This window comes from Bactrocera latifrons, unplaced genomic scaffold (assembly GCF_001853355.1).
Source record: "Bactrocera latifrons isolate USDA-ARS-PBARC rearing strain unplaced genomic scaffold, ASM185335v1 scaffold_252, whole genome shotgun sequence".
Lineage (NCBI taxonomy): Eukaryota > Metazoa > Arthropoda > Insecta > Diptera > Tephritidae > Bactrocera > Bactrocera latifrons.
The window spans coordinates 179,664-197,633 of NW_017536097.1; the positions used below are offsets into that span (position 1 = coordinate 179,664).

General features: G+C 32.2%; 3 protein-coding genes across 5 annotated transcripts; 2 read left to right on the forward strand and 1 right to left on the reverse strand.

The window, feature by feature from the left end:
• Positions 1–1,071: 1,071 nt before the first annotated feature.
• Positions 1,072–3,512, forward strand: LOC108969423. Of its 2 annotated transcripts, XM_018934124.1 has the most exons (4): positions 1,072–1,123; positions 1,418–1,680; positions 1,736–1,836; positions 3,303–3,512. In XM_018934124.1, the coding sequence occupies exons 2-4, from the start codon at positions 1,491–1,493 to the stop codon at positions 3,489–3,491; spliced, it is 480 nt and encodes a 159-aa protein (XP_018789669.1). In that variant the 5' UTR covers positions 1,072–1,123; positions 1,418–1,490; the 3' UTR covers positions 3,492–3,512. The 2 variants fall into 2 exon arrangements, with proteins under 2 accessions (XP_018789669.1, XP_018789668.1); XM_018934123.1 differs by lacking the exon at positions 1,072–1,123 and having other exon boundaries at positions 1,163–1,680.
• Positions 3,502–3,773, forward strand: LOC108969424. Its single transcript, XM_018934125.1, has one exon. The coding sequence runs from the start codon at positions 3,511–3,513 to the stop codon at positions 3,682–3,684; it is 174 nt and encodes a 57-aa protein (XP_018789670.1). The 5' UTR covers positions 3,502–3,510; the 3' UTR covers positions 3,685–3,773.
• A 418-nt stretch (positions 3,774–4,191) lies between these two features.
• On the reverse strand, positions 4,192–17,157 carry LOC108969448 (PAB-dependent poly(A)-specific ribonuclease subunit PAN3). Of its 2 annotated transcripts, none has more exons than XM_018934167.1 (13): positions 17,050–17,157; positions 14,570–14,882; positions 11,503–11,579; positions 8,631–9,125; positions 8,087–8,561; positions 6,950–7,066; positions 6,759–6,879; positions 6,480–6,602; positions 6,280–6,409; positions 6,074–6,210; positions 5,821–6,012; positions 5,570–5,732; positions 4,192–5,476 (listed from the first exon to the last, which is right to left on the reverse strand). In XM_018934167.1, the coding sequence occupies exons 2-13, from the start codon at positions 14,601–14,603 to the stop codon at positions 5,366–5,368; spliced, it is 2,175 nt and encodes a 724-aa protein (XP_018789712.1). In that variant the 5' UTR covers positions 14,604–14,882; positions 17,050–17,157; the 3' UTR covers positions 4,192–5,365. The 2 variants fall into 2 exon arrangements, with proteins under 2 accessions (XP_018789712.1, XP_018789713.1); XM_018934168.1 differs by lacking the exon at positions 17,050–17,157 and adding an exon at positions 16,501–16,547.
• Positions 17,158–17,970: the final 813 nt, after the last annotated feature.

Consider the following 17,970-nt stretch of genomic DNA (forward strand, 5'->3'; position numbering starts at 1 on the left):
AATGCGCATGCTCCAGCTAAAATCTGCGCCTGCGGTTAATTATTGTTTACAATTGCTTATCATATGGTAAATGCCGGCCAAACTCAACAAGTGCTTGTCTCCTAATATAGTAAAGATATTTATGTACATACATGTATGTACGTATTCTCGAAAATGTTTGCATAAGTGGGTCATAGGCGGCATTTTTTTGGAGAATTATCAATTATAAATGTAAACAACATAGTGGGCATGCGCCCAATATGTATCTACATACCTACATTTACTTGCATTTTGTAAAATGAATGAATGAAATTTTCGAGGGTCTACATATGGACGTATGTACATAGACATCACGAGTAGTAAAGAACGCTTGTGGGAATAAAAATGTATACAAAGAGTGGGCCAGTGTCATGCAAAGACTCATTGTACGCGAGACATTTATTAGATATGTTTGGGTCTACTCTGGATAGGTAGGAGTTTAATCTGTTACAATATCCAAAGCGAATATGCGCAAGATGCTTCTTATTATATTATTACTTAATTTTTCCAGGACCTTAAAATTTCGACCCTTTTCACAAAGACTCACTTCTTGGTGCTAGAGTGTCAAAGCATTCCCTGCAAGTATACGGGGATCCTAAGACTTCATGTCTGCGTCGCACTCTATAACTCTGGAGTTTCTGTCTCCTTTTCACAGAATCTACACAGATAAAGACTAGCCCATATTACTTAGGTGTCTCCTGAGACTGCAATGTCTGAATTTCCAGGGAGATTTCTTATTTGTTTGAACAGTAGCAGTTTTACTTGGTGATCACGCAACCCAGGTGATACAAGACCATTTTCTTAATTCAATAATTTTGTAACAGAAAGTAATTTATTTGGACTATAAGAATACATCGTGGAGACAAGCATAATTACAAATTTATAATACATATTCAATTTCTTTCTTCAAAATTTGTATTTTCCTGCCGTTTGGAATACAGCCTAAGTGTAATATATTTTTCGTTTCCTTGTAATATAACTTATTTTATTCTTATCGAAATCTTACCATCCCTTATCTCCTATTCATTTCCGATTTTATATCGATATATTTTGATTTTCACTGAGAGTACGAATAGGGCGTTGTTTTCATTTCTAATTGGATAGTGTGAGTTAAGGTTTTTACATTAAAAGTGTCTTTTAATATATAATATTACATATAATGAATAAAACGTTTCGTAAATGATTTTAACATTGTTGTTGAAGGATACGCTTCGAAAAAATTCCGCTTAATATTTTCCAACACAATTTTAAGACAACTTATGTATATATATATATATATGTACATACATACGTGACAATAAATTAACCAACAATCGTTGACTTCGTTTTGATTATATTTGTTAGAAGTAAATTTAAATCCAATAAGCGACTTATATGAAATCTTGGACTGCACTTTCAGATAATTTTGCACTTAGTAGCGTTAGCTTTTCTTCTATCCAGAGCAGTCGTGTGAAGATTGAGGTAAATTAACTATGTCAACAATTGAAGAACGTACGGCTTATGAAAAGAATCCATATTTTACTGGACATATCTATGGAAATTTCTCCCCTTTTTATGTGACGATCGCTGTCTGTACTGTCGTACTTGGTTCCATTATCATTTTAAATATAATATTAGGGTGTTGCTCAAAACATCGTAAATATTGGCAGGATAGGCACACAGGTTAAATTTGAGTTATAAAAGTAATTTGAAAATATTAATGTAATCGGATTAACAGGTAACCGATGGTTGGTTTCCATTTGGTCAGCAACGCCACATTTGCAGCCACCCTTGGACTTCACAGAACTAAAAGACGCCTCATATTTTGAACGATTCTACGTAAGTCTTTGAACTGAATAGAACACTACAATTGTTTTGACTTATTGCTTATAGAGTATAAAAGTATAAAGCCTATAATTAGGGTACACACAACTTGCCATAACGCATCATAAATTCATAAATTTTTACACTTGTTTAAAAAAATTGTTTTTTTATATACAAAAATGAGTATGCAATTACATTTCTCAATTAGCCTCATAAAGTTATAACATATAATGAATGAATCGATAACGTTGCGTTGAAAATTTCAATTCTCTAAACTCATTTTTGTATGCAACACAACAACAATTTTTATTAAACAAGTGAAAAAACTAATGATTTTACGATGCGTTATGACACGTTGTAGGCCCCCTAAATGTGTTGATAGGGGTGGTTACATGATGTGGTTGAAACTCTGGACATTTTCTTGTTGATTAATTTATAGCAAAGTAACAAGTTCTAGTCAAAATCTCTTGTAATTCCTCATTCTCTACTATATCAATAAGTAAACCATTGAGTTTTTCTCAATTCTGAAATAAGATTTTTTGGTTAAAAATGCCTAGCAGATCATCAAATTTATTTAAGGACTGTCATCTTAATAACTTTCCAAATAATAACTGTGTCAAATAAAATTGTACGTTACAAAAATCATCGTTTAAAGAAGTAATTCGATTTTTATAAACTAAAATATTTTATTTGAAATTTTTATTTTAGATTTGAAAAATAGCAGAACTCAGTATAAAGAATCATGTTTAATTAATAAAAAATGTTAGTTTTTCCGAACCCCATCCGTTAATGCTTTTATGGTAGTGTCCCCTTCTAGATGCTGAAGACTTTCTTTCAAAGTCTTGAAGTTTTTTAGTCACTTTTTTGTTGTCTTCATCTCCCTTTTTATTAAAACCGCAACACATCCTKGATAATCGACTGTGTAAAAATTCTGTCCAAGTAGCTGAGAGAAGGCCGTAAAAACTAAGACACTTTATCCGCCGCATACTGCGTACGAAAGAATCTAGTCAGTCAGCCTTCCTCGCCAATTTCCTACTCGAAATGCTTGGGTTTTTCTTGCGAATGGTTACAATTAGCTTTCTTACGATCATGTGGCCCCTTCTTTTTACCAGAATATTTCTGCCTATCAATGCCCACATCTTCCGTAAAGCGTTTAATAAGGCGAGAAATTATTTTACGGTTAGTCACGACCTCTTTTGCTATTTTCTTAAAAGACCGCTTAATATTTCCAGATATTTCTTCTGAGCTACTAAGATACAATTTCTTTTTTATGAGATTTCTAATAGCACAATATGGAAAAGAAATGTAGCGCACAAATCTACGATGTCCTTACAAACTAAACGTGTTCTTTCTCTACAAAATGATCTAAAATTTCTCTACAAATGAGTTAATTCCAGTTTTATGAAAACATGATTTTAGTAAAATAAACTAAAATGTCCTGTTGGAAAGTATATTATGTATAATTTCTTTACTTTTTATAGCCGAAAACGCATATCTTCCGCGAAGACATCGAAGCACCGGAAGTACACGTGCAACAACAAATACAAATTGAACCACCTTCTCATCAATTGCAACAACAAAGACCACAACGTCCGCAAGGCCGTACATTACATCAACAACGACAACGTGAAGAATACGTTGAACTGCAAAAGCGTGAAAGCGATATCTAAATCAGACAACAGTAGCAAGATGGCATTTATTTTGTTTTTTCCAGCTGTAGCTGCCCTTGCTCTCTTTATTGTGGGTGTCATTATATTAATATTGCGATTTGGGCCACGTCTTTGTGGTTTACGCCATCACGCACTTCCCGATAATCATGAATGGGATGAAAAAAGTTATGAGCACGAGATCAGTTATGCCTGAACTAAAWTTACAAATGCATTAACTAAAATTACAATTTATAATTTTTATTTTGCATCCACTTTCCATATAATACGAATAATTCTAAAAATGTAAACATAAATATTTCGACGACATCCACGTTGAGACATAGTACAAACTTTGTATATGCAAAACATTATATGACACAAAATCCTTTTAAAAATAAGTGCCTTGAGTAATCAACTTTAAATTCGAATACAGTAAGTTTATTATGTAATTATAAACTATAGATTTCTCAAAACCATTCCGTCCAAAAGGAAATTTTAAAAATCTGAGCACAATTTACAACGCTCTATTTTATTCTAGAATGTAAGAAAAATTTGTGTAATTTTTTAACGCCATTTACATATGTAAACATGTAGTGCACAATGAAATATTTTTCCAATAAAAAGTACTAAAAACGTAAAATTGTCAAAATTATTGTTTATATATTCTATATTAGCTGGTCACTGTAAGTAACTATTTGTAGAAGAAAATTACCGCAAATAATAAGTTTTTGTTTGCATTTTATGTTTTATTTCTAAATATAAGTCTTACAATAATTTAAGATTACTTAATTTTCTTTYAGAAGAAATAAGTTGGGCTTTTTGATGTTGCATTGGTCTTATCAAGCGTGTCTGAACAGGAAGGTCTACAATTCTGATAATTTGTATATTTTTTATATATTTTTTTATCACTGAGGTATGAACGATACAATTTTAAACTAAATAGGAAGAAACTGCACGCAACACATAAGTATTTGATCTTAATGAAAATTTCAATATAAAAATTGTGAAATTCACCTATTTGTCCTTGCATAAGGAATTTTTAACATAACACTGCATTTCGAAAAAAACCTTTACAGCGTAGAACGAAATACTACAAAAATATTATATTAATATAAACTGAAATAAAAAAACAATAAATTACTATATTAAGTCTCCATATATTTCCCAGTCAAAGGAGTGTAAAAAGATCGCTTCGAAAAACCAGACGCATAAGCTGCATCTAGTCGGATTTCTTCAACATTAATCTTCTTTCAGATTTCGTATTTGCTTGTTGTTTAAAATTTTAACACAATTTTCGTTTTTTTTTAATTTTCCTCACTTCTGTAAAAATAGATTATTTACTCCGTCATTCTTTTTGTACAACAACAACAAAATATCTTATTAGTATGCAATAGTCAGCGCCAAACACTTGGTTAACATCACAAGCAAAATTACTTGTTCTTTTCCTTTTTTACTTTTACTTTAGATTTCGCCTTGGTTTTTGTTTTTCTTCTGATCAATCAAGACTTTTAAAAAGTACTTTGCTTTATTTTAAGTTTCGGTTTATATTTTTTTCGGTTTCCACTTTAAAATCTTTTTAGCTTAATAATTATATGTCGCAGAGATAAATAGATATGCAGTTCGAAAAAAGAGAGGGGGAATACATTATTAATGTTTCGATGGATTTGATGATTTGTAGATATAAGGCTGGATTTCTTCTATTTTACAAATATTCTCGCGCATTTTATCCCCCTCAAGATAGGCGGTGGTCTTCACACTAACAGTTACAATAATTTCTAATGCTACCAAATAATGCGACTGTTACTGTGATATTTGCTTTAAGTGCCAATTGTAGTAATGGAGATGCCAAATGTGGCGGGACTGATGGTGGAGACTCTGTCAGTGTTTGGAAAGCATTATGTCGGAGCATTCATCACTAATTCGGAAAATGCATTTTCAAGACAATTTTTGAGTTCAGCATATGTAACAATCAAAACGGACTGTTCGTCACGCGACATTAGTTGAACCTAAAAAAAAGAAATGAGGTAATAGTTAATAACTGAATCATCACATCTACATCATATTAGTTATTTATATTGAGGATTATATTAAAGAAGTACTCGTTCTAATGCGCCGGCATCCAATTTATTTAAACAGTTTACGATATGTGCGTGATCCAGCCATGGACGACCATCTTCTGTGACGGAATGAAACAAATAATCACGAAACAACTTCAGCATATATCTATCACCAGTCTCTGACCAAGTACAATCCATATTAAAACTAAAATAGAAATTCAAATATGTCAATTATTTATATTAACATTCTTTACTAACATATAAACATATTATATTAAGAATTAAGTGCATACTCAGGTCTTTCATTTATGCAGTTTAATTTCACCAATATTCTATAGAGTCGACCATTYTCCATTTCTTTAGCCAACTCGTCTTCTTGCATGTCACACAGGCTTTGTAATGCATCCATTTGTGTGTAAAAACGTGCCCCAATCATTGGCATAAGATCAGTTACCGAGCGTCGTTGCGTTGTTGAAAATAGATAACTATAATAAAAAAGGGTTTAGTGCGGGAATGTTACAACAATTTCTTTAKACAAAAACTTACACAATAAAGTTACGCAAATCAGTAGAATAGTGACGTGATACCATCTCAATGCTGTTTTGAACATTCTCTCGCTGAACTGATTGTAAGCATCGACAAGCCAAGGCTAATACCAGCCGACCCAAGGCAGTCAAATCATCCTGCAAAGGAATTTACAATTATAGGTTAATTCGTGGGTAGTGTACCAAATAGAATATATAGATATATACTTGCTGATGCATGCTAGCCACTGCCATAGGATTAGCTGCATTCGGGTCGAATTGTGCTATGTCACTTGTACCACAAAAACTCAAGCGCATCCGTTTACCAGTTACTAGTACTTTTGTTGGATCCAAGACCCTTTCGATTTTGAATTTCAATTTCTAATTAAAAACAAATATAATGGAATAGCTTCTGATCTTCGACTCACTTGCAGGCGAGTCCTGCCTGATGGATTGCACGTAAACCGGCTGTCAGTTGCATGATAATTGACCAAATACTCGCTTCCGGCAATAACGGACCATTGTTSGTACGTTGTAAGTTACTTTTGTGGCTTCAAGAGAAAAAAATACATATATCCTATACTATGTAAGTAAGTTAAATATAACATTACCTTTTTAAAAACAAATTATACTCAAATTAAAATTGAGTTAGATTGAACAAAATTGTTTTAATTAATTGTTTTATCAAAAAATTACTTATTTCGTACCTGAATGGGCGCGCATCGCCTTGGAATGGATCGGGATAACCATTGGGCTCCTGTGTAGGCGTAAAGTACTTTGTAAGCAAGGTTTGTGAACCGGGATGATAATCATAAACTAATACTAACGCTATAAAAGAAAAAAATATCTATATATAYTTATATATACAGTAAAGTCTATAACCAATAAGTTTACATACAATTATCACCAAATGCTTTTGTCGTGAATATCTCACGCAGTTGTACCACATTCGAATGTTGCAATTTCTTCCACATCTCTACTACAGCCATACATTTTGTTGATTGGAGGCGAAAACCTTCAAAATTAGAATACAAGTTTATGTTATTTTTCATGAAAATTTAGAATTTTMAACATTTTCTATCAAAGGTGTTAACATGGACGACCTTTTTTATACCCTGAACAGAGTATATTAAGTTTGTCACAAAGTTTGTAACATCCAGAAGGAAGCGTCGGAGACTCTATAAAGTATATTTATAAATGATCAGTATGTTGAGCTGAGTCGATTTAGTCATGTCCATCTATCTGTATATATACGAACTAATTCCCTCAGCTTTTAAGATATCGGTTTAAAATTTTGCAAACGTCATTTTCTCTTAAAGAAGCTGCTCATTTGTCGGAACGGCCGCTATCGGACCACTATAACATATAGCTGCCATACAAACTGAACGATCGGAATCAAGTTCTTGTGTGGAAAACTTTCASATTTGACAAAATATATTCACGAAATTTGGTATAGATTATTTTCTAAGGCAACAATGTAATCTCCGAAGAAATTGCTCAGATCAGTTAACTATAGCATATAGCTGCCATACAAGCTGAATGATTGGAATCAAATACTTGCATGGGAAGCTTTCTCATTTGGCGATATTTCTTCACGAAATTTGTTATGAGTTATTGTTCATAGAAATAATGTAATATCGAAAGAAATTGTTCAGATCGGCTTATTATAACATATAACTGTCATACAAACCGAACGATCGGAATCAAGGGCTTATATGGAAAACTTTCGCATTTCACGTAGTATCTTCTTAAGGTAGTAATATAATCTCCGAAAAAATTGTTTAGATCGGATTACTATAGCATATAGCTTCCATACAAATTGGACACATTGTTACTAAAAGAAATGCCCTTGTGAAGGGTATATTAGCTTCGCTGCAGCCGAAGTTAACGTTTTTTCTTGTTTTTATCTATGTTTAATACTATTTACGATATGGGATCATACAATCCACGAAATAAGTATAGCTAAAAATACAAGCTAATCACTTTTGTTAATCTACGTTACTTTACATTAAATAACTTAGGCYGTTACACATACCATGTAATCTCCGTAAGCAATATTTAATGCCAGTAGTGCTATGTGTTGCCTTATAGGTGGATGAAAGAATAGTGATTTTTCCGTGCAGTGCCTGAACTGGTTCCAGGGGGTACAATGAGTGATAATTGTCTACTTCCGGTGGAAGGGCATTTTGTGCCACGTCGGCTGGGTCCAGCATTAAATTTGAGATCTCGTTGCGGGCAAGAATTTCTGAACGCATCTCATCAGGTAGGAAGAAGGCAGATTCCAAGTGTGTTTTAGGCTGCAATGCAATTAAATTGGAAGCTGGTCCTGGATACACATGATGGCCGGTATATAGCAGTGGCGGTTGTACTGCTGGTATTGGTGCCACCACCGAAGGTGGGGCGTGATGCGCACTAACGGGGTCAACAACATTATTCACCACTGCACTATTGTTGGCGGCGGTCGTATGGTTGGCAGTTGGGTAAAAATAGATGGTTCCACCTACGTTCTCCTGCATTAAATATATTTTTAGACCGAAGGTTATACATATAATAAATCAATGATTAAATCATTCAYGAACCTGATGTACGTTCGCCGGTAACGTTGTTGGTATGGGCGAGGCGTGAGGTGTGATTCGCGTTGGAGATTTTTCACTCCCGCCACTTACAAGATTTGTAGGCGATTCGTTATGCAGCATATTACCGCGCACTTTCATAGGTGTCGACATATTCACATATGATTGCGTTCCAGTCGGTGGCTGAGTTGTCGAAATTACTCCGTTTACTAAGGCGTGTGACGGTTGGGTCGGCTGYTGCGATTGCTGTTGGAGTTTATGGTGATGTTGCTGTTGTAGTTGTTTTTGTTGTGCAACGGCGGCGGCAGCTGCCTTCTGCAGACCAAGCAGAGACGAAGGAGTACTATTCACCGATTTCGCTACAGATGGGCCAACGCCGCCAACAACATTRACACCGGCACTGCCAAGACCGTTGCTCAGCATAGGAGTATGATAAGGTGTATAGAAGTTTGGGGACGAATTTATGCGATTTGGAATGAATTCGGGAGACTGCGGGGTAACCTGGTAAGCAAGTTATAAACTTATAAAATACACAGAAGTGTGCTTAATAAAATGATATATGYATGTATGTATGTATACTAGAAGATCCGGCCACGCGTTGCTATGGCTATATTATACATTAAATACTAAATAAATATTATAAAAAACTRCTCRAAATATTATTTATGAATAAAGGCGAACGCGTTATTGCCGGTATAAGAAACCAAATGAATGTATTTGAGTTTTAATTTTCATAATGATTGACACAAATGTTTGTCAAATAAAACATTTTCTATATGCCGTTTTACCCTGAATTATAATAATCTTTGTTATTGTTTATTATTTTTTTTTTATATTTTAATTTGAACACAACTTACGTTTTAATTATATTTTTATACTCTGGCATAATGTTGCAAGAGAGTATAATAGTTTTGTTCGCCTAACGGCTGTACGTGTCACCTAAAACTAACCGAGATAGATAAAGGGTTATATATATATAAATGATCGGGATGAAGAGACAAGTTGAAATCCGGGTGACTGTCTGTCTGTCCGTCCGTCCGACCCTGCAAGCTGTAATTGATAAAAATTGGTATGAGTGTTCCATAGCACTAAAAAAAATTACGAGTTCGTAGATGTTGGTACGTAATCGGACTACTGCCACGCCCACAAAACGCCAGTAACCGAAAACCTAAGCACTTAGTTAAAATATAGAACTATAACTTGGCACAGGAGATCGCAGTAGCAAGGGGCAWGGTGTCGCCCCGCCCTCCAAGAAATTCTCCTTAATTCCCTCTTAAACCACTTAAGATACAACAACCAAATTCACCTAATGCAAATATTGTACAAACCCCTACCAACAGTGTGAAAATATACGAAATCGGATGACAACCCGATTAATCCCCTTATTACGATACTGTTAAAAACTACTAAAAGCWCAATAAATCAATAACTAAATACGGCAGAGACATTAAATTCCAGCAAGATAGTATGATAGGGCTTTAATTGATCCAGGGTCAAAAGTGGACGATGGATGGGGCATAGCCCACTTCTTGGATAAAACATATATCTCGAGACAGGACATTCTTATGTGACAGGGTGAATATGAGAGTAACCAGACTACAATCACGCCTACTTCCCATATAACACAATTTTAAATTTAATCTGGTTCTTTCACTTTCCTGTGTACAAATTAAGAAGCAATTAATATAACGTGGTAAAACTTTTCAAAAATAATGTAGGTAGTATGTATATASTAGTAGGCCAAGTTATGACAAAAATTGTATAAATGGWACMAAAACTGTTCAATCCCCCAGGTATCGAATATGTGGGCCCTAGAGCCTATAGTTGACTTTGTGTGAGATAGGTATATAATAGAAATTCAGAGAGAATTCTTTCTTGATAGTATTATGTTTGTGTGCTACAAATGGGTTCAATGGGGTCAATACTTCCTGAGGCTCCCTTTAMCTGACATAAAGATTTTCGAACTACCAGGTATATATCGGCCAATGGGTGAGTTATCATAATAAAATAATATTTATAAGGAATAAAAACAGGTGAAAACTCGCCCTAGACCCCATATAGTTAATAAGTCTTATATACCTGAAACTCTTACCCTCTTACCCCAGCTTTAATCCTTTCATGAAACAAGAGTGTGAAATGTTCAGTTATACCAGACCTTAGAACTTCCTTATGTTTATTAATGAATTGTTTTGGCTTTAAACATAATTGAAACATAAATTATCTTATCTTTAAATTAGATTAAAAGCGGTGAACACATTGTGATATATTTTACTAAAATCAGTTCAGTAGTTTACGAGTTTACACCGGAGTAAACTTGACAAATAATTTTTGTTTTGGTATCTGCATACATTCTACATACAACGCCGCTACATCAGGTTAGCACACTTCAGGTTTAAATAGTGTTGGTTATTTTCTATCAACTAAAGAAGCAACAATTCTAAAATTATTTGCTAAAGTGGAACAACAATTAGTGTTTTATCTTTTTTTCTAATATCTTTTTTTTAACATATACAAATTAACAATTTAAATTAGGTCGTTAGCAAACATCACATCTTTATGTAGTTGAACATTTTTAGCCAAGAACACATTTCGATTAAATGGCACAGAAAATATCAAAAACCTTCTAACGGAACATTCTCTTTACATGTTTTCCTAACCGGTTCATACAAAGATGAAAAAATCAGTTTATAACACAAAATAAAGAAGCAATTGTGTAAGACTGAATGACCAGCTTTCAACAAATGACAGTGCTCGAGAAAAAATAAAATCCCAAAAGCCAAATCAGATCTTAAGATTGCTCCATCTCTTACATTTCTTCCATTGAATTATATTACACAAATAACAAAATTAGTTGGTTCAAATTTATATAATTATTTACCATATACGTCGCAAGTTTACTTTCTGAGGGAATTCCGTTCGAAGGAGGATAAAAAATCGGATCCATTGCAGCTGTGTCTGAAATATTGGATAGTTAAAATTTATGATTTCATCTATTTTCGCTTCTTTTTAAATTCTTATTTATTATTTATTTTAAGGYTAGTTAGTTTTGTTAATTGAAAGAAAAAAATAAAAATACATCCTAAAATCTGAAATAGCCATACACAATAAAGTGACTACTTCAATGTATCATGCGGCACATGATGTTTTTGTAATAATGTAATACATGGATAAAAGCTCGGCAGTATGCGAAAATTGATAGTCCTTTATTCCTAGATACTATTTACATATGTCCCATACCCCATTAACAAAARATTCCCTTTTGGCAGATATCATAAGAAGCATTTAATCAGAGTTTTTAATTTTTTCTTCGTGGAGTGAAATCGAATTGGTTGCTTCCGCCTTCCCAACATTTGTTTCAGATTTTTTACATTCTTTTCATCATTTCTCGTTGGGAACGCAACTTAAATATTCTAAATATGCGTTTATTTGCAAGAACACTCCAGAAACATTTCAAAAGCTTTGTGTTCAAACGTGCTAAGTCCGCTGTTTATGAAAATGTAAGATAGTACAACTCAAAATACATCATTACAAAAAAACACCGAAACGTGGTTCTTATACATTGTTATGAAGTAGTATGTAAATGCAAAAATGTAAAAAATAGCATTACAAAAAATCATTTTATTGAATTCGTTCGATACAATTACAACCTCTTGAATAAGTCAATGAATACAAATTAATTTGTAAACATGGACCACCAGTAAATCAGTAAATATTGCGTATACAGTCAAATAAAACCTTTGGCTCTGATGCAAGGTATGATATGGCAGATTCCCAATAAACAACTGGATGTGAGGAAGTGTTATAGAGTGTGTAATGGTTGGGCCTGARGTACAACCACGTGTGTTGGAGAGCTCATATTCGTAAAAGGAAATATGAACAAAACAAAACRTACTGTTTTTCGCATATTAAAAATCAATTTAGCACAAAGTATTGGAGAACAGGATCGGCGCCGCAACTTTTGGTTGCCTAAACACCTAAACAGAGGTCGACAATTGTAAAGAAAAAATATAAAAAATATCTGTATTATATTTTCATATAATATTTTTTATAATAATTWATTTATTCCTTGACATGATATTTCAGACTATCTTTATTAGTTTAAATTAAATGAGTTTGTAAAAATTACGCTCATTGAATTTGACATTCAAATAATTTGTAATATGCGCATTCGGATATAACACCTATAAACATGTGAATATTTGAGCAGAAACAGCTGAATCAAACCTTGCTTGGACAGCAACGGAGTTTGCAAAGTTAAAAAAAAAATAAGCAAGTTTCTCAAAAATGTAAGCTAATGTTAACGAGTCAACTCCTTTTGCATTTAAACTCAGATATGTATTGTTGTTGKAACTTTATCATATTTATGTATAACTACTTTCGTTAACGCCTACATTAGCTAAACAAACGATACGACAGCTTTTAAGCTAACTGACGAAAAGATAGCTTACCAGTACACATTATATTTTACATATATTGACAAACATTCGGACAAATAACCACCGAACGGCAAAATTTTTTAAATATATGCACATACAGTGTGAGACAAAACTCAAGCACGGAATCTACCCTGTCGGTATTAAATTGAATAAAATCATAAAATAGGCTTTAAAATTATTATATTTTTTTAATTTTATTATTAGGACATTCAAAGTCTTATTAAAATCGAAAGACTTAAAGAAAATAACTTATTTAAAAAAATGTAATGAAAAACTTCAAAGTTCTGGTGATGGTTTTATGATTGAAAAATCGGTGCAAGTACCATATAACGGTACTGTTAAAAACTGCTAAAAGCGTAATATATCAATAACTAAATACGCCAGAGATATTAAATTTTACCACCGAGATGGTATGAGAGAGCCTTATAGCAATACACCGCCCATTTTTTGGTGAAACCCAAATCTCGGTACCCGAGCAACCGATTGAACCACTTCGGGAGCTCGGTGTTATATGGATCTCTGTGACATATTTAACCGTTATTGGCTTGTAGATATAAAAAATTTAAAACAAAAAGGATGGTTATCCAAACATTTTTCCAATAGGCATAATCAACCATCCCTATTTAATAACGAAGCTCGGAATTCACGACTTTTTTTCTAAAAATAATAATAACTACACATATCCAACATTTGCTGGTAATTAAAAACCGTTAGGCAAAAAATCAATCATAGCTCTTTATATTTGAATTTTTATAATTTTTTTTAAGTTAATTTCTACTAGTTTAATAATAACAATAAATGTCCTAAAAATAATAAATATAAAGACGAACCATTTAATGCCTAAATTCGTTTAAATATGTACCGATGTTTTAGTTTTGTCGCACACTGTATAACCCAATGTTATTATTGAAAAGAAGAGAAAACGCTTTCTAAACTGCCTTTACAAATATACATAAAGCTATACTCGTCAAACAAACGAACTTCCATTATAAATCGAAATATTTGCCATATTGTATTTGCTGCAGGAAGAGAGTAGGTGGATGAAATAAACACTGTTGTTATGTATATGTATGCATATTCTGTTTGCACCATCTTCGTTAAAAGCAACAATTATATCTCCTAATTTACTGAATTCAACAAACTTCTAATTTACAGTTCTACGATTTTCTATTGAGCCTCTGCTTAAGAGATCGTTTACCATAACAACTGACAACTTTTTGATTCTTTGGACAGATGAACGTTTTAAACAATTGGTATTGCCCAGGAGCTTTGTATGTTTTTAAATAAGCATAAATATCATGAAAGCATGATAAAAGGATGTATAATTATACATATATACATACATGTATGTATATCAATTATCCAAGATGTCTTTGTGTTACAACAGCCTTAATGTTAACATACTATGTGCCACATTTTTAACTCCATTTTATTAAAATAAAAACTGCAAAACCCTTAGGTTCTATTTTCCTTCATTGCTACATTATCATAAGTATTCATGCCACTTACCTGCTGGGAAGAAATTGTTTAAGAACGTTGACATTTTCACCTCAACAATCAGCTCAGCGGGGGATTGTCGGTGGCGGTGGGTTCTATGCCTTGTCGTGTTCTTCGTTGATTTAAAAATCGGGGTCGTGGTCGGAATGGCCGTCGTTTTAACAGTAATTTTTTATTGCTCGTTTTTTTTTTAATTTTTGTTATTTATTAATTTTTTCTTATCTTTCAAAAGTTGGATTCGATATTTTGACAGTTATTACAGATTAACTGATACATATTTGTTTTTGTTATTGAGCATTGTTTACTAAATTGTCTACCAATTAGACTTTGATTTTTTTTTTTTTTTTAATCAGAAAGCAAATAAAATTATGTATTAATTTGAAATATTTGTTTCCGTTTTATTAATATTAAAATTATTAATAATAATGAAAAGTTACTTTGTTTATATTTAAATAATTGTGATAATGCAGAATTTTGTAGGAATCCTTTCAAAGCCCAAAGTACTAACATTAGTAATTTTCTCATAGGACAACATTAAAAAAGTACTAGTTGCAAGTATTAGAGAAATATAAATGCTAGTTGAGATTGTTGATCATACCAATGTAAACAACCTGTTGTACAAGATCAGTCTATGTGTAAGTGTGGTCTCGAAAGTAAGCTCAACAGTATAATAAGATCTCCGCAGAGATAACCAGGTTAAATATGTTATAATATATGCCAAAGCAGTTGCTCACATCTCCATATATCTGGATGCCTGTTAAGCTTATTATTTAATTCGAGAAGGCAGTGTCTGCTACAAATCCTACTTAAAAAGATCATTAAGAAGGCTAAAAATATCGTTCACGCTTTAAACTTTTGCTAACCACTGTGGCACTGATTTTACGATTTTCGAACAAAAAATTATAAAATAAATTTCACTAAATTTTTTTATACTAGAAAAACTGTTAACCATTCTTGCTTTCAAGACTTTGCTTTTCCTGACTACTGTATAACATCTTTTATATATCTTGTAAACTAACTTCTATAAATATAGCAATTCTCCCACAGCCAGTTTTACGATACCGGATTTAACAAATGCTTTATCTAACAAAATAACTGTCATTTTGGCGATCTATAATATTTTAATGATTACGAGAAAAATTTTAAGAACATTTTCGCATTTAGTAAAAAATATTTATTTTAATATAAGTATTATTAAGTAACCTTTGATAATTATATAAGTGAACAATACACAGTTGCAATAGCAATGGGAATTATCCTATTAGATATTTATTATGCCTACATTCCCGTTTTTAAAATATCCTAACAGCCGGTTATCGAAATGGGTAAATTTATTATTTGTATATAAGTATTTAATTCGTAACAGGCACGAACGCAAATCTTAAATGTATGACACGAAGCTTGTAAAAGTGTATGTGTATATGAATGTTTTTCCACAAATCCATTCCAGAAAAATACGAAAGAAAACGAAGAGAAAAACGTGAAGAGAGCTTTTACATACATATATATTTATATAGAAGTAAACAAAAACAGCTGCCGTTTTTACTGCTTATGCTTCGTATCTACTTTACTGCTTTCTATTTCAAAACATTCTTTGAGCAATTTGTGTCCTTAACTATAGTTATTTAAATAGTTAATAATGATTTGCTTTATTTAATTTGAAATTTTGAAAACAATATTCATCCATTATATTAATGCAATAAGCAGTGTATATAAAATCTCAGTATAATGGTTCACGCTGGATTAATACTAATGGAATATATGCMCGATATACATATACAGATGCACATATGTACATATTTATGTGCACTTGACAATTTTGCAAACTTTGAAAGCAAAAAAGTTATATATACTGAATAGGTCAATTTATACAAATAACAGTTGTATTAACAGTTAAACTATCAGTATTTTCGTTTTTGTATTTTCCAAAAAAGTTCACATACACAATACTTCTTTACTGAGGATGTTTTATATACACAGTCGAAGGTAATTCTTTGTATATACTACCGATTTACAAGACCGCTACTATTTTTTCTTATACATTTCTTCGTGGATGAGTTAAAATCCAAAAATATCAAAATATATATTTTTGTAACTTTCTAATAATTTAAAACATTGTAAATTTGTTATTTAATTGAAAATGCAAAATATGCTTATCATGTGGTTATCATTTAAAAAATAACCCTTCTAGTATTCTTTGACCAAAATAGTATGGCTGCTGAAACTTTGTGTAGGCAATTATGTCGCAGAAARTTAAGTTATAATGTCAAACGCTACGCAATTTAACTTCATAAAACGTCGCGCACACATGCAAACCGTTGTCTAAAAACGAAGAAAAAGTTAAACCCTGATCGTTGTTGCATTAGAGCGCCGCGCAAAAACTAATCACATAACACATGGATGTAAACTCTCCACTAAAAATCTAATTTTGCACATTTTCCATCATTTTTAAACACAATTAAGAATTCTTTATTAAAAATATATTTATTTACATTATTGAGTTTGCTGATGTTTGCCTCGCGTGACTTTTTCACTGCGTCTTCGTCGAAAAACTTTTCCTCTAATTTTTCACATATGCCATTCGAATATGTTTGCCTCGCTCGCACTACTGTTGTTTACATTATTAAGCAACGTGAAGTGTATATTGCTTATTGGCGAGAGTGCTGCCAGCTTTAATTGCTTCAAAGGAAAGAAGGAAGAACAAATAGCAAACATATCATAGCGCCCTCTGAAAGTGAAATTTGTGCAAGTTAAAAAGTTGAAATCACTACACATTCCTATATCTATGTCAGTTATTTTTATACCCTGAACATGGGAAATTGAGTTTACCGCGATCTTTATAATACCAAAAAAGAAACGCCAGAAACCTTATTTTATATATATACGATCAACGTAACAAGAAGAAAATATCTTTTTATATCTCTTTATACTATAAAAAGTTTACCTGAGGAGGATATTATAGCTTCTCTGCAACAGTAGTTGACTTCTTGCGATTGCGGGGCAATCCAGAAGTATATACATTTACAGTATATATAATATAATTATATTATACAATTTTAAAATTAAGAACAAGATATTAAATTGGGCTGTACTCATGGATGTTTCATATATCGTTAAGATTACTAAAATATATACATATGTAAATGTGCAACATTTTTAATAAAACAATATACATATGGTTTAACGCGATGATAAAATTTTTTATTAAATATTCATCAGTTTAACAGTCGCATGAATTCTTAATTCTCAATACTAAACTTCTATTATGTTCAAAATAAATTCGAATTTTACAAAAACATACCTTAAATACTTAAAAACACGTAAATATAAACCTATATGTACAAATGTAGTTATGATTGTATGTATGTATATAAGTATTTAACAAATGATTGAAACTTTCTGTTTATAAACGC